Source organism: Lissotriton helveticus, chromosome 8 (genome assembly GCF_964261635.1).
Source record: "Lissotriton helveticus chromosome 8, aLisHel1.1, whole genome shotgun sequence".
Classification (NCBI taxonomy): Eukaryota; Metazoa; Chordata; class Amphibia; order Caudata; family Salamandridae; genus Lissotriton; species Lissotriton helveticus.
In genome coordinates, this window is record NC_136069.1 from 1,404,730,504 (window position 1) to 1,404,753,983 (window position 23,480).

At 44.8% G+C, this 23,480-nt stretch overlaps 1 protein-coding gene across 2 annotated transcripts in view; it reads left to right on the forward strand.

Annotated features, from left to right (window-relative positions):
• CXADR (CXADR cell adhesion molecule) overlaps window positions 1-23,480 on the forward strand; it is a 274,960-nt gene that overhangs the window by 73,785 nt on the left and 177,695 nt on the right. For both annotated transcript variants that reach the window (XM_078658356.1, XM_078658357.1), the window contains exon 2: window positions 14,722-14,891. In XM_078658356.1, coding sequence (XP_078514482.1) covers window positions 14,722-14,891 — 170 coding nt within the window. The remainder of the gene's footprint in view (window positions 1-14,721; window positions 14,892-23,480) is intronic.

The window sequence follows — 23,480 nt, forward strand, 5'->3', positions numbered from 1 at the left end:
TGATACCTACCGCGCCCGAAGATCTCTTTTTTTGTAGCCGTAGCATTCCGTTTAGTTTGTTTTCTTGAATGCATCGTCTGCTTTTGGTAGTCCCGTTGGGACACACTTTCCTAGCCGTGTATTCTGCGTAATCGCCGCCTGATTTTCCGTATTCCACCGTAATTGTCACCACTACATATTTGTCTCTACGTTTAACGGGGGTTTGCCAACGTTTAGTGATGGGTTTGTCTGCTTACCAGCAGTATCGGACCTCTGCAAGTTATAGTAGGACACACACCCACAAGCGGGTATTTACGAGACATGTTGGCCAGGCAATCAGGCGTCCACTACTTTCACCGTAAGCCAGCACTTTTAACTATTTAAAACAATGGTTTCTCTGCATATCAGTACCGTCAGTCATCCTTAATCCACTCACACAGAGTCCAATTTTTGACGCAGTAACCCACCAACGTGAGTCACTGTCACGATCGGAGGGAACTTTGTTTGTTCCTTTCCTCACTAAACCTACGCCAAACCGCTACAATGTTTCATAGTAAGGTGTCGAATCCCCCTGTTAATTTTGGACCTAACACCCAGATTTCATTCTGCCCAATGACTAGAGAGGATCTCTAGACCGACAATTGACCCTCCTTTTTCCTTTTCCACCAGAGCTCTGGATTCATTCCATTAGTACTTGGAGATTGATTCCCCGTTACTTCATAGAAGTAAGTACGTTACCCTTCCAGCATTCCCTCATGACAGGGGAATTGTGTTTTATGGCATGTATACTCAATAAGCATGTCTTCTCATTTTAGAATACCAGGAGCCTTTTTAGAACCCATTAAGGATCGTACGTAGCACGTCCCTTCTTTCCCAAGTAGGTGTCAGTAACATTACCTGCTTGACATGTTCACTACTCCTCTAAATCTTGATACTGAACCTCCATTAATTACTCTTAGCTGCTCATCTGTCCTGATGAAGACCCCGACGTGAGGACATTATTCACCCTCCAATCTACTGGGGTCGAAACGTAGACCTTCCTATCTGAACACCTACATGCTCATAGGATAAAACTGATTATATGTGAGAATACTTATGAGCAATGTATAAATAGGGACCCATTGACCTTTAACAGGCTGGAAAGGACGATCTGTCTATATTGTGTATTGTATGTGCGTCACAAACACCTTTGCCTTGTCCCTCACCCACCAATTCACTACCACTTCCCCAATTCCTCTTCATTCCCTCCTCCCCTACTTCACAAGAGCACTGCGAACACATTTGTTTGGAAAGTTAACAAATTGTGACCCATTAATGCTTCGATTAACAATCGCATTTAATGCTGGTATTATATTTGATAATTACATTTTTTCATATTTTTGAATGCTGAACTGTTATTTTCTGAGTGGTAAACTGTTTGTTTCTCTGTTTCTGTTCTTCGAAATTTCTTAGGTTGAGGTAGTTTATATATTTAACCAATCATTTATCATTTAAACGTACTGTACTAGGTGCTAAACAAGTATTATTGCGTCCTACATTTTTTGCCCTTCTTATTATTGTAAACCTTGCTCAAGTGCACAAATTATGAATTGGCTAATGCTATATATAAAACAATTGATTGTGTGCGCTTCTGTTATTTCAACCACAGAATCAGAAATTACTAGTGAGTAAAATTCCTGCGTCTGCCACCGCGTTGCACTACGTATGTCTGTTGCTAGGTGCTACATAACCAGTCAGGCGCTCTATAGCGTGTGTTAAAGCAGGGGGTCATGGCTAAGTGCCTGTGGGTATATGTCTGAGACGGGGAAAGAAAAAATTGGCACAGGCGCAGCCCCTGTACCTTGCTCTCCGTATTATATTGTATATATTCAATGCGTCTTCTCTTTGGAAATCCAAAACCAATAATTTTAATATCCTAATCTTTATCACAGATTGTCAGTTTCGCAAGTTGTTGTCAGGCAAGTTGTCAGGCAACTGTTCATGGTAACTGCCAGCTGTAGCACTAGCGCTCGCATTCTGGTTTGTGTTGCATTTCCGAGATAGCCATTGAAGGTGTTGCTAAAGCCCATCATATGTTAGAGGATGCAGACTTCTCTTCAGAAGCAGAGGGTGTGCAAAGTTGTCAGAGAGCAGCAATTAAGACAAGACAAGCGGCTGAAACTGAAATAAAAACGTGAACACGCGCCATGAAAAAAAAAAACACGGATTACAATAGTTTGTTTCTGTCTACAAATGACGGGATTTTTAGGGAAACACGGTATAATAAGGTATACCCCTTTCTTTCCGTTTTACCCTCCGCCTCGGAAAGCCATGAACAATGAAGAGCGCAACTCTGAGAAGTTTGCTTTGGGATGGGGGAAAGGGAAGGTAGGAGCGGGTTGGATTTCCAATCAGGAGCCGGTAAACAAGCTAGGAGCACACCCTCCTACATCACGTGAAACCAAGATGACGTTGGCATGTCCAAATGGGCCAGGGCGGTAATAAAAAACCCAATTTCCAATCACGCGCCAGCTTTTCACATAAACGATGATGCAAGCCAATTGAAAACAAGAGCGTGGCTTAAAGTCCCCTTCTGAAACTATTGATTCCAAGAAGCCCCGCAGAGCGAACAGCGCATACGCGCTGCAACGCCAGGCGAGACTTAAACATTAGTGCAGGGCCTCTCATGATAGCTCTGGTACCCCACCTCGTTCAATATTACAGAAGGGGACGCACACGCGTCTGCTGCCCCTGGTGTTCTCCTGATCCTTTGAACTCTTCGAGAAGCACCACATGGTTTCTTCTTGGGATAGATATAATGGGATTTTTTTCTCTCGTGACCTATATTTTGTAGTTTATTTGTTTATTTTGTAGTTTATTGTAATGTTTAGCGACCAGTGACTGATGCATTGTAACCGAAGACATAGCGTTGGTGTCTCTCTCTTTCTTGGAAAAACGTATTTATTCTTCCTTAATTACGGTGCTGGAGGCTGTATTGTTTTTAGGTTCACTCATATTTACTCTATTCAGACTTGTTTGTTTAAATGTTTGCTTCTTAGTAATGAAACAGTTGATAAAATCGTTATTTATGTGACTACATTTTGGCCCATATACACCACACTAAAGATATATATATATATATATATATATATATATATTCACTGAAAAAACCATAGGTTATAGACCATATATAGTTAGGAATTAGCATTTACAAAACCTTGAAAATTCACTGAAAAAACCATAGGTTATAGACCATATATAGTTAGGAATTAGCATTTAAAAAACCTTATTTTACTCACACAAAACCATTGAAATTCCATATATAGTTAGTTGCACTAACTATATATCGCGCACCCGCAATCCACTGCTGATCATGTCACATATTACATCATTCATGACATGGTCAGTGACATCACTGATGACATCACTGATGACAACATCCAGTGACTGTATGTTTCTGTAAAGTTAAAATATGTCTTACATATTGAAGAATGAGTGGATGTATAAGTGTCTGGATGAAGGATTTAGTAGGTGCGTGACTGACTGTATGAGTGAGTGATTAAATGTGTCTCACTGAATGCATGGGTTAGTGACTAAACTGTCTTAATTTGTGCATCATTATGTCTGTTGTTCTGTAAACTGCTGCATGTGTTGATCATTAGCTATACGAGAGGCTATATGTGTTATTAATTGGTTGCCCAAGTATTTCTATGGGAGATTGAGTTTGTGTGGGGGTGGCTGGAAGGTGTGTGACTCTATGCATAGATGTGTGAGCAGTTTATTCACTAGGTGTATGAGTTCAAGAGTGCATGTGGAAACAGCTACATGGGCAGTTGACTGTGTGCATGAGTGTATTGATGAGTGAATGGATATCTCAATGCTACATGTCATAGTAAGTACATATGTAAAACACAGTACATGTGAGAGTTGGCATATATAAATAACTGTGCATGAGAGCCACTGAATGAGTGAGTGGTTGTATCGATCATTGTGAACTTGTATCAGGGATTGTATAAGAGAGTAAATATGTGTTAGTATATGTTTCAATAAGTAAGGTGTGTTTAACTGTATAGTTGAAGAAATGGAGGTGAGATTGTTTCTTTGCATGACTGACTGGGTGTGTGAGTAACTCCATGGATGAGTGGCAGTGTGTGAGTGTCTGTATACACTGAGTGTATCTAAGGTTATATTAGAGTCTGAAGAGGTTTATCGTATTAGCACAAGAATGATGTCAAATGAGATGTCATCAGTGATGTCATCAGTGATGTCAATTGAGATGTCATCAGTGATGTCACTGACCATGTCATGAATGATGTAATATGTGACATGATCAGCAGTGGATTGCGGGTGCGCGATATATAGTTAGTGCAACTAACTATATATGGAATTTCAATGGTTTTGTGTGAGTAAAATAAGGTTTTTTAAATGCTAATTCCTAACTATATATGGTCTATAACCTATGGTTTTTTCAGTGAATTTTCAAGGTTTTGTAAATGCTAATTCCTAACTATATATGGTCTATAACCTATGGTTTTTTCAGTGAATTTCAATGGTTTTGTAATAGCAAATATCATAAGCTGTCGAATGTCAAGTACGTGGTAAGTGAAAACATTTTCGTGTTTATGCACACTGATCTGCTTTGAATGGTGCCCCCCCCCCTCATTTCTATTAGGAGTACTCTCTCTTTGCAGATAGTGAAAGGTAGTTAACGCAGGCCTTTGCCCCCGTTGTAATCCGTCGTGCCTGCTTCTCTCTCCATTTGATTGATTGTTATCCAAGTATTTACTGTTTTAGAATTAGTTCTCTTTGGTTCATTCTCTATTTACAAACAAACACAGAGTCGCAATACTCTGTTTAGTCTTTGCAGATAACGAAAAATCGTGTAAAAAAAATAAGAAAAGGAATCGAGCAAAATCAGTAGGCCACTAATGGGATCTCTTTTTGACCTCGCTAAAATAGAAACATTAGGAACAACCCCTCATGACAAATACAAAACTAGTGAGATGAACTGAACTCCACACAATGATGGCTGCAAAACAGCTCGGCTCCGCCACCCACCCCGCCCAAAATAACGATAAAGAACGGCTGCCATGATTGGTTGCGGAATGGCCACGACGGAGCTACGAAATGGTGCTGCTCTCATGCTAACCCCAGCTTCAGTCTGAAACATCCAGAAACACTGTAGACTACCAATTCGATCAGTTCCGGTAGCGCCTCAATGTAACCCGGTAGAGAAGAACTAGCCCTCCCCTCTTTGACTGATGGTTCTTGTTGCCTGTCCCTTCTGTTGTCATTTAACAGAACTATTTAGCCTGCTGAAAGGGGTTGTGTTCCGACCGCTGGTTGGTGGAGACATTTTGACTATATTCTGTACCTGCGTTGTCGCGTAATGCGTCATATGACGCGCCGCGTTAGCGCATCCGGAAGTCATCCGGGGCGCGCAGCGCGTAACGTAAGCATAACAAGTCATGTGACTTGTTAATAAAACTTTTCATTGGTTCATTTTACTTTTCTTATTGTAATGATGAAAGGCTTGGTCATATGACCTAAAAATTACGCTTTTCATTACTTCCGAACACTATTTTTTCTTAAATATGTTATAATGTTCCAGGCTAATGTACTTTCCCGGAAATTTTACAACTGTCCTGCAAGTAAAATATATTCTTTTTTCGAGAAAAAGAGCGTTTCTTCGTCCCATGACGGAGCCGTTGAGCAAAAGAGGGTCGACCTGCTGTCTTAGTCGCCGATACGCCTGAATATGAGATTCTTATCGATCACTTTATGTTGCAGGAATAGAAAACACAACAGCCCTTGACCATTTATCTTTACTGCGTTCCTTCGTATTATACCTTTTACCCTTCATGTAATTGGTCTGCTTTATTTCACTTGCCTTTTAATGATTCTAAAACAGTCACTATTATTAAAAACTTTACCAATGTATATACTACTACCATGTTTTCTTTTAAAAACCTTTATTGTGAAAATTTCATTATACAAATACGAGCCTATAACCACGTGGGCCTGCCACAGAGCAAACTGTAATCGTATATGATGAATAGACATTTACACTGTAGAGGAACGTAACGGGCGGGCCATTAGGTTGCAAGAACTAAGGTGTCTAACAGTTACGGAATCGGTGGACGTACATTTTATAATTAAAATACGACAGGGCCAGTTACAATAAAATTATCTAGATATACATTTGCGGGCAAGTACCATGGGTGACGTTAATTCGAACTTTCAACAGTACAGTAATCAATAACACATCAGAACTTAATATCAATAGGGATGTCGAAATATTCAATCAATTCTCGTCCCCGCCCGCCATGTGCTTCAAAACTGCATACGTATCTCGTGATTTCAAGGTTCTGCAACCAGTACACAACAAGGAGTTACGAGTCCCATTTATTCCGGCGCCATTTTGGGCGAGGACGGGCAGGTCCAGGATATAGTCAAAATGTCTCTACCAACCATCGACTATGATGATGTTCATATGCTGTATTTATTAGAGTAACACTCATCTGTCCACATGAAATTAATTTGCCACAATCTAAACATGTCATTTTAATCTTTCCAAAGTTCTTCTAAATATTTGGGACCGTTTCCCTTGCCTCTGAAGCTCTCAGTGCCACTTCTTTGATGAATGTACTAGCAGGTCAGGGGTTCTCCTCCAAATCTCTCTTTTATGCAGCACTATAATTAATTGGTGCCACCTCTCCATATGACGATGCATGGTATAGTTACCACAACTATATTTTTTTTCGGTTCCTCTGGAGAGTTCATCGTGGCAGATGAAGCGTGTAACGTACCGGGCATTTACCTTTTTTTGCATGTACAGGAAAGGAAAAAAAAATCGAGCGTCCGAGTTCTAAGGTGTCCCAGGGCCATTTTAGTGGACCAGGCCCAAATCCAAAGAACAGGCCGCCATTTTGAGAGTCCTCTTGCAGCCGCCTGTCGCTGTAGCATCAAGAGCAGCCGAAACTCAGCTGAATGGCAACTGAAACGGTAAAGGGGCGCCCCACTACAGCAGACGAGCCTCCACCTCGGAAGGCCCATTCACGCCGGCTCCCCCCCCCCCTTCGGGCACCCCACGCCGTTATTCGGAGCAGTATTGTAGGATGGCCACACCAGTGCGGCAACTTGCTAGACATCACCTCGGTGGTAACCGAATCTCAACGCCTTGTGGTGTCTTCTATTCAAAAAACATTGTTATGCTGCCTTCGACCTATTCGCCGCAAGTGCGCACACCACTCAACTGCATAGCTTGCTAGACACCACCTCGGTGCCATCCGGATCTTGGAATGTCAGCACCTTTTGGTGTCTTCTCTTCAGAAAATATTGTTGCGCTGCCTTTGGCCCCATTCGCACATCAGTCCGCTACTGACGCCATCTCACAGGCTAATGGGGCGCCCCACGCCGACTTTCAGCATTGTAGAATGACCACACCAGTACAGCAACTTGCTATACATCACCTCGGTGCCATCCGGATCTCGGCGCCCCACTGCAGATGAAGTGCCTCTCAACTATGAAACCACCACGGTGACATCCGGATCTTGGCGCGTTGTGCTGCCTTCCGCCTATTCGCACATCGGTCCGCTACTGACGCCATCTCACAGGCTAATGGGGCGACCCACGCAGAGTTTCAGCATTGTAGGATGACCACATCAGTACAGCAACTTGCTAGACATCACCTCGTGCCATCCGAATCTTGGCATCTCAACGCCTAGTGGTATCTTCCATACAAAAAATATTGTTACGCTGCCTTTGGCCCCATTCGCACATCAGTCCGCAACTTAGACATCACCTCGGTGCCATCCGGATCTTGGCATCTCAGCGCCTTGTGGTGTCAGTCAGAAAATATTGTTGCGCTGCCTTTGGCCCCATTCGCACATCGGTCCGCTACTGACGCCATCTCACAGGCCAACGGGGCGCCCCACGCCGACTTTCAGCATTGTTGGATGGCCACACCAGTGCGGCAACTTACTAGACACCACCTCGGTGCCATCCGGATCTTGGCGCGTTGTGCTGCCTTCGGCCTATTCGCACATCGGTCCGCTACTGACGCAAACTCACAGGCCAACGGGGCGCCCCACGCCGACTTTCAGCATTGTAGGATGGCCACACCAGTGCTGCAACTTGCTGGACACCACCTCGGTGCCATCCGGATCTTGGCGCGTTGTATTGCCTTCGGCCTATTCGCACATCGGTCCGCTACTGACGCCGCCTCACGTGCCAACGTATTTTCTCCGCATTTTATACCCTATGCCGCATAACAGGTCATGTGACTTGTTTATAAAACTTTTCATTGGTTCATTTTACTTTTGGTTTCCTAATGATGGAAGGCTTGATCATATGACCTAAAAACAACACTTTTCATTGGATGAAAACTTTATTTTTTCCCCCAAACGATGAAAGCCCCACCTTGTTTCTGGATGTTTCAGACTAAACTGGCGTCAGCATGAGAGCACCACCATCTCGTAGCTCCGTCGTGGTCATTCCGCGAGCAATCATGGCAGCCGCTCCCCACCAGAAGCCTGCAGGAGTCGGGGCCCCCAAAACTTTTGATGAATTCTCAAGGCGGAGGGGATGCTTTCGAGAATGGGGTCCAAGACCTAGCAGACAAGCGTCCGATTTCCAAGGTGTCCCAGGGCCATTTCAGTGGACCAGGCCCAAAAAGGAAAGAGCCTGCCGCCATTTTGAGAGTCCTGTGACAGCCGCCTATCGCTGCACCGCAAGAGTGGGCGCAACTCAGCTGAATTGCGGCTTTTGACACAGTGGACCAAAAACGGACGGAATGGCAACAAACGGTAAAGGGGCGCCCCACTACAACAGATGACACTCCACCTGGAGAGGCCCGTTCACGCCGCCTCCCCCGGGGCGCCCCACGCCGTTATTCGGAGCAGCATTGTAGGATACCAAAACCAGTGCGACAACTTACTGGACATCACCTTGGTGCCATCGTTCTGCTGCCTTGGAACTATTCGCACAACAGTTTGCTACTGATGACCCACCCCCCACCCCCCGCGACGCCCCACGCCGTTATTTGCTGGGTGGCAACTTACTAGACATCACTTTCGTGTCATCTAGATTTCGGCGCGTTCTGCTGCCTTGGAACTATTCGCACAACAGTTTGCTACTGATGACCCACCCCCCGCGACGCCCCACGCCGGAAATCTGGACGTTGTGCTGCGTTGGGACTATTCGCACAGCCGACCGCTACTTCGTTGTTTTTCCCTAAAAATGTTTATATGTTATTACTATTTTTGTTTTCTTGTATATATTTATAAATTATTAAAGTTTTATAATCTTACTACTTTGTCGGAGTGCTATATATTTTTAATGTGACACATAATTGTAAAAACTTTGATGTACAAAGAGTCATCCCTGGAATCTTCCGCTTCACGCTCGGTCCCCTCCCCAATCACAATACAGGATGGTTTTCAGATAATAGCAACGCTTCTGCTGTGACGGATCTCATCGAGTGTGGGCCTTGATCTACTATAACTCCTTTGAAGAGGGGTGATTCTTTACAGCTGGGGCCATAAACTACATCTGCAGGGCTAGCTGATACCCTAGGACCGGCCTGGACAATCGGACACAGAGGAAAAGGAGTGTCAGAGGGTGCGGTAGTGAATAGGGCGAAAGGGAGGTGTCGGGCGGGCACAGGGTGTGATTCTCAGGGAAGAGCAGCGCAGATGGGGGGAGGTTTATTACCCATGCATAAGACAGAGAGCGGGGGTGACCACTGCCTGGGTGAGATGCTTGCGAGGGTGGGGAGCCATGCTAAGGATCGACAGCGTGCACAGAGTGGGTCTGGTCAAGGCATCTAAAATGGCTGCCGTGCACGACAAAAGTGTGGCATTTGAAAAAAGACAAGATGGCGCAGACAATGTTTTTCAACACTTCCTGATTTCCTTCGAATCGAACGTTAACAGACGTTGGGGCATATTACCAAAGTTAAGCGATATTTATCCCTAACGATGCATTGCAAAGATTTTTTTACCGTCAGAAATTATCGCAGATAAACCTTGCTATTATCAAGGGTTATCGCAAATACGATAAAAAACGACCGCAATGCATTAATATCGCTGAAAACTCAGCGATATTCATGCATTACCGAGCTAATGCTCTTAGCCATGTTATCCACCTCCCATTGGATAACATGGCTAAGAACTGCTCAGGGCAGCTGTTACTTTTTGGAGATATTCGCGCTTATCTCGAATATTTCCAAAAGTTGATAATAGGAGATAGCGATGTTAGCGACTGTTTCCAGTCGCTAACATCTTGGCATGCCCACTTTGCATGTCATTAGTGATAAATATCACTCACATGCAAAGTGGGGCCCAAGATGGTCGCTATCTCCTACTAGCCGTCGCTAACTGGTGTTGGCAACAGCTAGGTAATACAGATATAATTTTATCTCCGCGAAGCGGAGCGCTGTTACAGATATATATCTTGTTTTTGAGTGTTAATTTCTCAAAATGCACTGAAGCACATATATTGAGACCTAGCAAAGGCACATCGGGCTACCAGTCCCTAATATTTTACCAAGTTTCGTGCAAATCCATTCAGCCGTTTTATTATTATTATTTTTTTTTTTTGCCCCGCGGGGCCCTTTTAAAACCTCCACATCAAACCTAGGGGGTCAGCGAGGATCTACTATGCCCCCTTATGGTCATTTGCCCCTTCGCTTTGGCCTCCTCGTCTCTCGATCCTACCGAGAGACAAGATGGCGGCCGCTACGTACTGTTTGGAATGTTTACAGACACCGGAGAGCCAATCAGCTTCGCAAAGCTCCGTAACGCGAAAAGTACGCGAAGCGGTGCGCTGTTACAGATATATATCTTTTTTTAAACGTTAATTTCTCAAAATCCACTGTAGCACATATATTGAGACCTACAAAAGGCACATCGGGCTACCAGTCCCTACAATTTTGCCAAGTTTCGTGCAAATCCATTCTGCCGTTCGGGCTAAAAGTGAGGCCAACCGCCCTATGGAAAACTCAATGTTAAAAACACGTTTTGGGACCCCCCTTTTTTCTCGACCCCCCCCTGGACGAAACCCCCCCAATTTTCAGGGGCTGCTCAGAAACAAAATGTGCCATTTTCCTGAAAATTTCAGCCAATTCCGTCCACAAACGCCAAAGTTATTAGACATAGAATTTTCAAAAAACCCATAGAGAAAAAATCCTAACTATATATACCTACTGGCGACCGCCAGTAGGTAATATATATATATATATATATATATATCTCTCTCTCTCCAAGGAGTTGCCCCACTTGAAGCAGTCACACACGAGGGGGGAAAAGCACACAGCTGCCACAGGCTGTTGCAACACAGCGCTCCTGCTGCGCTTCCACTTGTAAAGCCAAACGCGTTTCGAGTTAAAAAAACCTTGATCACTGGCAGGCAATTCAATACAATACTCAGCATATCATTTTCAGGACGTGATTTATTGTATTTGAAAGCCCCGCCCATGTGGGCGTTCACAGTTCGTATGGCATTCTGGTTATGATAGTCCTTCTATGTTATGTCGGGCTTCTGTCCCATTCAAGAAACCCCAGTGGGTCACTGCATTGTCCGTAATGTCCAAGGCACCATTGTTCCAATAGTTCAACTAAAATAGTAAACGAAGCGGTAGACAGGTTTGCTGCAGTGCGGCCAATATCTACCTGTGGCTCCGGTCCCTCTCGTTTCCTGACAAGTCCACCTGTGCGGGACTCGAGAATCCGCCATCCACGGCGGCGGGACTGCTTCGCGGGTGGACAAGCCGCTATACAAAAAACCAAGGAGTTGCCCCACTTGAAGCAGTCACACACGAGGGGGAAAAAGCAGACAGCTGCCACAGACGGTTGCAACACAGCGCTCCTGCTGCGCTTCCACTCGTAAAGCCAAACGCGTATAGAGTTAAAAAAAAAACTTGATCCCTGGCAGGCAATTCAATACAATAGTGCACAAACTCAGCAGATCATTTTCAGGACGTGATTTTATATATATATGTGTATATATATGTATGTATGTATGTATGTATGTATGTATGTATGTATGTGTATATATATGTATATATCGATCTCAAAGTTTGCCTGCAAAGTAGAGAAGCCCACGAGCAAGGTGAGGAATTATGCTTTTATTCTTTGTAGAAAGCAGCCTGCGAAACATTTCAGGCAGCTACACAGACATTTATCTCCCGCCTCAGTGGGCGTGTCCCAGCACAAAGCCTCATGGTATATGTAGTGTCCTGTCATTCTCAAGTGAGTTGCTTGCCTCGGAGCCTTCATATCACTGTGTAGCTGCCTGAAAATGTTTGCCTAGGAGTATCGGAGTCAGTGCCTCTGAAGAAGTTGAAAACGAAACGCGTCAGGCAGACTTTCTGACACTGCTGCTATATTTGCATCCATTTCGCAGGCTGCTTTCTACAAAGAATAAAAGCATAATTCCTCACCTTGCTCATGGGCTTCTCTACTTTGCAAGCAAACTTTGGTTTGGAGATATATATATATATATATATATATATATATATATATATATATATATATATATATATATATTTGTATAATTAGTTACAATAATGAATTACGGCAAACTCAGTTTCTCTATTACTCTATTACTTTGCTTTTTTCTATTTTCTTTGAAAGCGTATGAAACAGTATCGAACTAGAATCCCCACATAAGAGAACACAATTCAGCAATTCACAATAACCTCTCAATCAAGGAGCATGAGTTGAGTGGGTAGTGTAAGAGACAAACAAGCAATTGTATAAGATCAAATAGAAATTCAGAATTTCATACAAACCTAAGAAAACTATAGCACAGCTAGCCCTCCAGCCGGAAGGGTAAGCTGTAGCAATCGTCACAAGGTATGAGGAGCAAAGTTAAGGGGTCAGCTCACAGATGGCATCAGCCAAGAATCTCAAAGAAACCGCTCACGTGAACAGCCAAGAATCTCAAAGAAACCGCTCACGTGAACGCTCATACAGACGTCTCGTTCTAACTTGGCCAACCAACATGTATTCTATCTCTAATAGTTAGTTATACCATAAAGTTAAAAGTCCACCCTACTCTTGTATCAAAATCCAGGAAAGTCTCTCTCCTCATTGATCTAGAAGCATAGGGAGTGATGTCGCACCTCGTCCGTCGCTCTTTTCTTTCAAAAGTTCATTGTTCAGTTTTAAGCTGTCATCATCGTCTTTCGGCAAAGGAAACCAAAATCTTCTCCTTCCTTGACACATGTATATTCAAACAAATATTGTAACATTTTACTAGCCCAGTATGCACAAAACTTAACATTTCCTCAGACAGTAGGATGTTCCGCTGATACTCCGAACACGTAGCATCCATCGACAAAAAAGAGCACAATAGTCATCTATAAAGAATAAAACAAATGTTTCTGCATTTCAATTTTTTTTAAGCAAAATTATCCCAAATAGCAGCTTTGTGGCCGCCTTTGTAAAGCGTGCAATTTTCTCTAGCAGAAATAAACATTTCATAATTCATTTCAATCTTTCATTAGTCTAATATAAACACAATCATTTAACCGCATGCGCGCTAGCGGTTTTCCCGCTGCGCGCTGCGATTTAAAAAAAACTGCGTTACGTGACGAGCTCAGCTCGTTATCCGCGTAGCGCAGGTTACGCTCATCACGAGCTGAGCTCGTCATGAGCGTAGAAGGGGTTAAAACAATTTTTCTGTGTAATTAATAGTGCTTAATAAACGCATTTTCATTCCATATTTGCTCACTGAAATAATATTTGCTCCTTCTTCCCTGTATTTTCGTACACAAATCGTTTGTGGCATACTTAAACACATTGTCAATTTCCAGCACCTTTCTTATTTCCTTTTCCCAAACTAAAGGTTAATAATACTTTTTTGGTTAATCTCAAAACTTTGTTAATCATTTTCACACCATGGAAGGTTTAATCTGAGCAGGTTTTATTTACAGAAAACCCTGCTCCCATCAGTAACAATGAGTTAGCTCAGTTATTTAGTTGTCCCCACGCCTCCACTGTTTACAAGGGATAGTGCAGGACCTTCTTTGAAAGACTTTGTGTAGTTTTTGTTCTGCAAACGTGCCACGCTTTATATCCACACCGCTTTGCTCTGTGCTCCTCTGTGCCACGCTATGCTACTCTACTCCTCTATGGCACGCTGTGCCACTTAACTCTATGCCTCTTCACTCTATTCTACACCACTCTACTCTGTACCCCCATGCAGCCTCTGCTGCTCTAGCCCCCATGCAGTCTCTGCCACTGTGCCAACTGTGGAATCCAGAATGGATATGAAAAGCGTTTATCTGGAAGTACTCCCTACACATACTTTATTTGCATCTTGTTTTCACATGAACATTAATTGGATTATGCTGTTAAAAGCCACAACTATTAGAAAATGTAGTCCCTTCCCTCAAGAGATTGACGGGATTTTTATAAAGATCATATACTGCATTTCATTTCACTAGATTAGTATTTTATTGCTACCAAACCCCCGACAAAGCAGTTACTGCAAAACTCCATTCATGTTGCAATATCTTCTACTTCAGATTGCTTGCCACAACAAAAGGAACGTATAGCATATGAGACTTCTTAGATTGGCTGGTGATGCAGTTAGGACATTGATTCCAAATAAATGAAAAAGTGAAGATAATTGAACATTATCTGGTGATTCATAGATCAGTACCAATTCCAAACGTTATACACAAAGCAATATTTTAAAAAAATATATATATTCTGGTGTTTGTTCGCTCTGTAACCATTCTTTAAATTATTACAGGTTTGACGCAATCACTCACAATAAATACTCCAGAACAAGACAAGTTTGAAAAAGCTCAAGGAGACAGCGTACGCTTGCCGTGCACGTTTGAACTAACACCAGGAGACAATGGTACATTAAGTATAGAATGGATTTTGTTGCCCAAGGATAGTTTACAGAGTGATCTAACTGTAAGTATTGCAGATACCTGTTTTTATGATTATATTTTTTTCTTCAAATACTTTGCTGCAACTTTCTTTTACCATTCTATTGATTTCCCACATAGCAGCAACAGTATTTAAATTATTAATTATATTAAAATTAGTGTCAGTACAGTTTAAATATTTGCTAACATTGTACATCAATGTGTTCCTTTACAACAAAGAATCCTAACCTGGTAACAAGCCGAACTATTTGTCCTGTACTCAGCCCATCTTACCACAATTTGCCAGGTAATGCATACCTTAAGCAGCAGCAAACCAACTTTTGATGTCCATAATTATTGCTTACACACGATTGTCATTTGCCTGCACAGCTAGTGGATTTGTCGTTTAATAGCTAAGATTTACATGGTCGCTCACCACCCATACAACATGATCCATTCACATCACATTGATATGTTGTCAGGCCATCTCTTAATATTGCATTACTTTAGCAATGGCTCCCCCAGATCCCCTTCCCCATCTACCCATCCAATGATTAGTCCAGACCACTTTACATCACACAGTGCAAATTCATGGCGGCCTGCCATCGGGAGAGGGTTTGTTTGGCAATCTGAGCATCTCAGCCCAAACCATTGTCTTCCACTAGTTTTTCGTCCCACTGGGTTTTTCATTAAACCTTCTTCTGCAGTGGACACCTTCGCCATATCTTTAAACCAATAGCCAAGCTTTGGAGGTCTGACCTAAAGTCATTATATAGGACACGTTCGCTTGACTAGCACCGTGCCTAACATTTTAAATATCCTCCCCATTTTCCTTCTTTAGTTCCCGCTTAGGAAGCACTTGTGCTGTCTCTGTGAGACATGCTATATTCAGGATATGCAAAAACAACCATTGATGGACAGAATGTAGAACAATGTCATACATTCACCCCAGTACAGAGATCTGGGCCTAAATCAATCTTTTTTTTTTTTTTTTTTGGTCACCTTGCCATTCCAGTTTGAACCCGCCATATGCAAATCAGTCTTGCCCCCTGAACCAATTGAACAGTTGAGCCCAAACTGCCAGGCCAGGTCCTCCCTGGACTGGAAACAAGCATCCTAGTACTGGTTTCCGGGTTTCACCCCTCATCAGCCAGGATAGCTTGACTCCAGTGGAATGGAGAGCACGGAACCCACATCTGGGCATACCTGCCCCACTCGTGGTGACAAATGCAAAAACAACAATTGTGAGCTAAAGTACGATGATGAATTCAATCCAGATCTGTGACTGGGGGTGAGTGTCTGACAAGTTTCACCCCTCTGGCCATCGTCTCCTTGTGTTTGCTTTGTTCGCCCTAAGTTGGCAGGGTATGCCCAGACGTGGGTCCCTTGCTCACTTTGCCACTGGATTCAAGCTAGCCTGGCTCATGCGGGCTGTCAGCCCAAAACTGCTCTCCGGATTCTTGTTTCCGGTCCAGGGAAAACATGGCTTGGGAGTTCGGGCTGGACTGTTCCCATGAGGCACAGGGTCAAGACTGATTTGCATAAAGCTGTGTCTGAACTGGGGTGGTGAAGTGAGCTAAAGAAGATGATGGATTCAACCCTGATCTGTGACTTGGGGTGAGCGTCTGAAAAATGTCAGCACTCTGTCCATCATCTCCTTGTGTTTGCTGTATTCAGGAGATGGGCATAGAGCTCCACCCATCTTTTTTAATTGGTCCCTGCCCTTTGTAAATGGTGGCTTTTCATTGTTGAATGGGCTTAGTAGTCCCTCCTTAGTACCTTCTTGTCTTATCCTCACATGAGAACACCCCCGTTACATGTGTTAATACACCCTAGGTTTTATTTATAGCCTCGGAGCAATATTTCCTTCAAAGGGTTCAGGCAGGACTCCAGGACACACGCTTAGTCCTAAGCAAGGCTGGCAGTGGTTGCTATTCACTACCACATCTCCCATTAATGATATTTTTTATACATGGCCCTTCATCAGCTCCACACAGAGTACACCCTAATCCTAAATTAATGCAGTAATTATTTTTCCACATTTCAAAGCTGCTAATTATATATATGGAAATAGCTATTTGAATGTACTCGTGGGACTGTCTTTCACGCAATGCATTATGGGTAGAGTGTATTTACTAGATCTTCTGCAGGGTGCAGTACCATATGAGGCCAAAAGAGGTCCCATGGGAAAAAAAACATTAATCCAACTCCAACAGTTGCGAGACTGATTGCTTTTCCAATTTGCATTTGCACGCACAGTGCCTAAACTCAGTCAATATAGACTTCCAAAAGGTCTGCACATTCTAACCGCCCCATGTGATATGCACAAAGTCAGCCTCCTCTTCGAGACATTTAAGACGTCCAGAGGAGTATCTAGGGTACATTTTGCACTGTTTAGTTGGGGTCAGATGGGTGATCAAAACATGGTTGCATTGAAAGCTCTTGAATCATACACTGCTCGATACAGTGTTGACTCCATATGTATATTTTCCCACTCTGCATCTGTGGTGGGGTTCAGCTGCACTGCCTGACATCTATGTCCTTTAATCTGGTTAGGGGTCTGTCTGTGCGCAATGATATCACAGAGTGACCGTAGCCGTTCTAGTTAGGAATCCCAGAGATCGGAATTCCTCTTATTTTTGATCTTCAATAACTTTTGTGTTCATCTGATGAATCCCCACGAGGCTTTGCAGACCTATATCTTTTGCTACATGGGCAGATTTTTCATAGATTTGTGGCGATTTGGCAAGGGGGCGCAATCGGAAAAGTGGTCCCAAAACAAGTTTTTCTCCCAATGCATTTTCCGTAGACTATTGTATTGAATGTAGCGCGAAAACTAGCAGTCTGATTTCCATGATGTGCAGACAATCCTTTTTGATAGTACAGCTAGGTAGGGTGCGTATTTCAGATTCTATAAGGCATTTTAACTTTGATATCTGTTGCCGATGTAGTTTCCCAAAATTGCACAAAAAGTACAGCAGTACATGCCGATGACGAGTCATTATGTGATTGGCTAACTATTGCATTTATAAAAGTTAAAGGCGGTATGTTTTAAGTACAGTTTGGCTGTGTTCTGGGTTAAGGCCTTCGATATTGGTAACTATTGGGTTTTATATTTTCCCCACCTATTACCACTTTAGCAAAGAGGTAATAGGTAGGGAACTTTATTGAAATGTTTCTGTATTTAAAAAAATAATAATAATAATTGAGTATGCGTTAAGGAAAGAAATGAAATGTGTAATAAACAAGACTCTATTGACTTGCATACCTTTGTGAGGATCTTGACTGTTTAGCAAGAAGGTCAGTTCCGCACTAGAAGCCTTTAAAGAGAGTCAGGTCCCAACCTGTTACTTGGGTCTCTGTTCTCCTGCTTACAAGTACCCTCCACAGTTTTGTCCCTTTCGAGGGTACTCCAGAGGTTTGGCATACTGGTTCACCAACTCCTGCAACAAGCTCATCCATGCTTTTGGACCGGGGGCAGAAACCTCCCTCCCTGTCCCTCGCTACTGTGGCATCTGCCTTCAAATCTCTGTAGTTTGCCCTTTGTGGCACACGTCCACCTGTAGGAGGCAGGATCAGACATTCTTCAAAGGGTAGCAAAATATAGCATCAGACCGGTGGGTCCTTCAGACCGTTCAACCAGGGCTATGTCCTGCGATTCGTTTTGACCTGCTGCATCTTCCGCTCACATCAGAGTGGCTGTCAGATGAACACCTATCCAGATTGCTCAAAGAGGTGCAGGCTCCTTTGGCCAATTGAGCATCAGAGCGGGTGCAGGCCTCCGGTATAAGGACTGGTTGTTATTCCCTCTACTTCCTCGTGCTGACGGAGGCCTTTGTCCTATTTTAGATCTCAATGCCTTTCTGCATAAGGATAGATTCAAGATGCATATTTTGGCCCTGGTACTGCCTACCCTGAATAAAGGCAAGTAGATTGAGGGTTTGGACTTGCATGACACCTACTTTTATGTACCCTTCCTTATCTTATCTTATGCTGTATTTATAAAGCGCGCTGACACCGGAGGTTTCCTGGCGCTGTGATTAAAATTGAGGGTGGGGGTCATAGCTTAAATGGGGTTTGAGAAGAGCCATGTTTTTAGGCTCTTTCGGAAGCTAAGCAAGGTGTCAGAGGTTTTAATATGTAGAGGGAGGGAGTTCCACAGTTTAGGTGCCAGATAACTGAGTCTGCGACCACCCAGCTTTTTCAGTTTGACCGTCTGAGTAGTGAGGAGGTGGAGATGGGCAGAGCGAAGGTTGCGAGCCGGGCAGTAAGATTTGAAGAGGGATTCTAGGAAGGCCGGGCCCTTGGACTGCCGGGCCTTGTATACCAGGCAGCCAATTTTAAAAGCAGCTCGCTGTTCAATAGGCAACCAGTGCAGTTTGGCCAGAAGAGGTCTGGCGGATTGCCATTTGGAGGTTTTGTGAATAAGTCTGGCTGCCTGGTTCTGCACCAGCTGAAGGCGACGGAGAAGGGACTTAGGTAGCCCCCAGTGAATAGAATTGGAAAAATCCAGGCGGGAAAGGACAAGAGAGATGACTATCTGCACCAAGGATTCATGGGAGAGTAAATGGGAGATCTTAAGAATTTTGCGTAGCTGGAACATGCTGGCAGAGATGTTGGTGCCAACGTGAGTCTTAAGGGAAAGGTCAGTGTCGCTGGTAACGCCCAAGCTTTTTACCGAGTTCGAGGGGCTAGGTGGAGTACCAAGCTCACTTGGCCAGAAATGGGGGCCCCAGTGTGAAGGACTAGTACCAGGCAGGATGAGTTCTGTCTTCTCAGGGTTTAATTTAAGCTGGTTGGAAATGATCTATTGTTGGATATGCAGCATTACTGCCTGAAAGTTGGGTACAGCATCAGGGAAATCTAAGGGAAAAATAATCTGCATGTCATCAGCATAGTTAAGGACAGTGCAGTTCCAGGTGCTCAGTGAATGGATCAGTGGACGAAGATATAAATTAAACAATAAAGGGGAGAGGGAGGATCCCTGAGGGACTCCACAGGTAATAGGGACCTGGGTAGCGGTGAAGGGGCCTAGGTGGACTGTTTGAACTCTGCCCGAGAGGAAAGACTTGATCCATTCCCAGGCAGGTCCCTGGATGCCTGCTTGTCCGAAACGGTGGAGAAGGATGTCGTGATCCACCGTGTCGAACGCGGCCGATAAATCCAGAAGGACCAGTGCCTGAGGGGACCCTCTGTCGGCATTCTCCCGGAGGGTGTCCAGGACTTTTAGGATGACTGCTTCGGTGGAATGCGCTGGTCTAAAGCCAGCTTGGTTGGGTTCCAGGAACCCGGAGCTCTCGATGAATGCCGAGAGGCAGGTGGTAACATAAGCCTCCAGAAGTTTAGAAGTATAAGGCAAAAGGGAAATGGGCCTGTAATTGGCAGGATTGGCAGGGTCAGCTCCTGTTTTTTTCAGCAGGGGAACCAATATGGCTTCCTTGAATGCCCTGGGGACCGTGCCGGAGCTGAGGGAGGTGTTCAGAAGGGGGAGGATACAATCAGGCAAAGCAGAAAAGGTTGCCCTAAGGACATGGAGGGTTGGGGGGGGGGCAACAGTCCTGGGGGGGGGGGGGGGGGCAACAGTCCTTGGGGGATCCAGATTTGACACGAGCGATAAGCTCGGAAAGGGTGCTAAGGGTAATCGGTGGGAACTGGGCAAAGGAGCAAGGATTAAGAGGGAGGTAATCAAGAGGGCTAACAGGAGTGGAGAGAGGGATAGCATTCTTAATATTTACAATTTTTTGAGTAAAATAGGAATTGAGCGAGTTGCCGGTTTCTTGGGTGGGGGCCTGGGATGGAAGTACCCTGTGGTCGGATGAGAAATCGTTCAGAATTTTAAAGAGTTCTTTAGATTTATCACTGGCTGTGTCCAATCTTTCCGAGATGTGTGAGACCTTTGCTTTAGTGATGGCATTTTTATATTCGTTGCGGGCCCTCACAAACTTAGTGCGATCCTCCTTGGAGTAGCTCCGTCTCCAGTTGCGTTCTAGGTGGCGTAATTTGAGTTTTTGTACTTTCAATTCCTCTGAGAACCAGCGATGAGAATTGCCATATCTAGTATGAGCAAATCTAGTGAGGGGGGCGTATATATCGCTGGCTGATGACAGCCAGGAGGTTATCCCGTCCAGCGTGGAGTCAATGTCTGATTCAGGGTGAGTAATGGGGCGGGTATTGATCAGGTGATCAAGGAATCCCTGAGAATCGTAGGCATTCCATTTACGACACGATCCCCCAGGGTGGGAGGGAGCCTTGAGTTTCCCTTTAATCGAGATAGTAACCTCGATCAAATGATGGTCTGACCAAAGGCAGGGGGAAATGACTGGGCAGGACAGGACGAGGTTGTGAGTCCAGATGTGGTCCAAAATATGACCCTTAATGTGGGTAGGGGAAGAAATGTGTTGGGACAAATTAAGGTTTGTCAGAATTTCAAAAAGTTCGATAGCGTGGGGCCCGGCTTGGTCGTCGTCAAACCAATAGTTAAAATCGCCGAATACAGCGAGTCGGGAGTGATGGGTGAGCAGGTCAGCTACCTGCTCACTCAGACACAGAGGGAACGATGGCATCGGCTGGGGGGGGGGCGATAGAGGAGTACAATCGCAAGGGCACCCCCAGCGGTTTCCAGGCTGATGACTGTTATCTACCCCAGATAGAGTGAGCGAGGCGGAGGTGAGGAATCTGAAGTTCTTATGTATGATGGCCGCTACCCCCCCTCCAGGGCGACTCAATGGGCGATTAACATTAAGGATATAATAGTCCGGGGGAAGAGCTGCCAGGATATCCGGATGAGAATCCGGCGTAAGCCAGGTCTCGGTTAGGAGCAAAACGTCAGGTTTGTCCATGCTGAGCAACAAAAATAAGTCACGCTGGTGCTTCACCATGGAACGAGTATTAAGGTAAAGCACCCGAAGGTGAGTGTCATTGAGTGCCAGTGGGGGGGGCTATAGAGCAGGGATGGGAGATGCCATGGTCAGACTGGGAGCCAAGGATAGATGACTTTCTGGCGATCTCCAGATGGACAGTGCGCTCCCGCACGCCGGGCGGTAGGGGAAAGTTGGAGAATTGCAGATCCCTGAGTATTTTCGCCGGATATGTGATGGGAGGACCAGGGGTCTCAGCCCGGGCGGGCGCGGACGGGTGAAGACGGGCTTGCCTTTGGCGCGCGCCCGCTGCGCCCATCCGCTGCGCCTCCGGAATGGGGGCTCCATTTTGTAGTGGCCGAGGGCGGGAGGGCGGGAGGGGCGAAGCACAGGAATGCTGACCCTAATCCCGCTCCTCACCCAAGATGGCGGCCCCCCCGAGCAGTGTCCAATCGGCTGCAAGAGGAAAGATCAGGAGTGATCAGGCGTAATCAGCAGCCAAAGGATCCCCTATTACAGACAGCGAGTCTGTCTTCCTGCTGTCATTCAGACACTACTTGCCGTTCAAAGTAGGCCAGGAGCATTTTCAATTTCCCATGCTCCTCTCTGGCCTTCTAATTTCCCCTCAGGAGTTCAGAAAAGGCACCTCTTTGGAGGATGGGCATTCAAGTCTTTTACTGTTTAAAGCAGGCTCACCACGGTCAGTTGTATACACCTACAGACATCGACAAACCTCCTAGGGTTCACTATCAACATGCCAGATTCATAGCTGACTCCTTTACAGAGACTCCCTTTCAGTAGAGCCTTTTTTGGATATAGTGCCAAGGCCTTCCCACAGTCATAAGTCCAGGACATTTGAACTATAAGGCTGATGTTTCAGCCTCAGTCCTGGGTCTCTGGAGAGTGGCTCTGAGGATTCTGGTCCTCTTGGCCTCCTGCATCCTCTTAGTCTACTATGCCAGGTGGCATATACTGGCTCTGCAGTGAGATCTGAAGTGTCATTGGGCCCAGCACCATGGAAACCTGTCAGATTGCCTCCATGTTTCAAAGGAGACTACAAAAGTTCTGTAGAGGTAGCTTTGGGACCTCTCATTAGACCAGTGGCAGACCCTCATGCCTAACACACCTAGATCTGACCAGCATGAAGGAGGTGGCGTTGCTGGGCTGTTGAGGGCATCTGGAAGAGTTGGCGACTAGAATAGTGTGGTCTCTGGCTGAAACCTGACTCCATGGAGCTGTAGGTGATTCACCTGGCTCTTGAACACCTTCCTTCTTTCCACCAAAAGAAGGCTAACTCTGGTTCTCATGGACAACAACACCACCACCACGTGGTACTGCAATAAGCAAGGGTGGCATGTTTCCCTGGGTCTTGTCCCAGGAGGCATTTCCTCTCTGGACCTTGCTGGAGCATCCGGAAACTTCCCTGATCATGAACCACTTGACAGGGTTCTGAACACAGGCGAATGATGAATGGCAGTTACATCTTGAGGTAATACAGACCTCTTGCAGTGTCTAGCTAGACTTTTTTGCCACTGGTGAGTGCCAAAAGATGTTGCATGCTTGAGCATTCCAAGTTTGTGATGAAAATCTGACACTTCCAGCTAATGACCCAAGTCTTACCAGCCTTTGCTCCCACTTCTCCCGATAAAAACCTGTCCCAGTGTGAGTGTGGACTAAAGGCATGTTGCAAGAGTGGACTAAAACTGTAACCATGTGAAGACCATATTTACTTTACATTGACTTTAGATTCCAAGTATTGACCAGTTCCTGTCACGGAT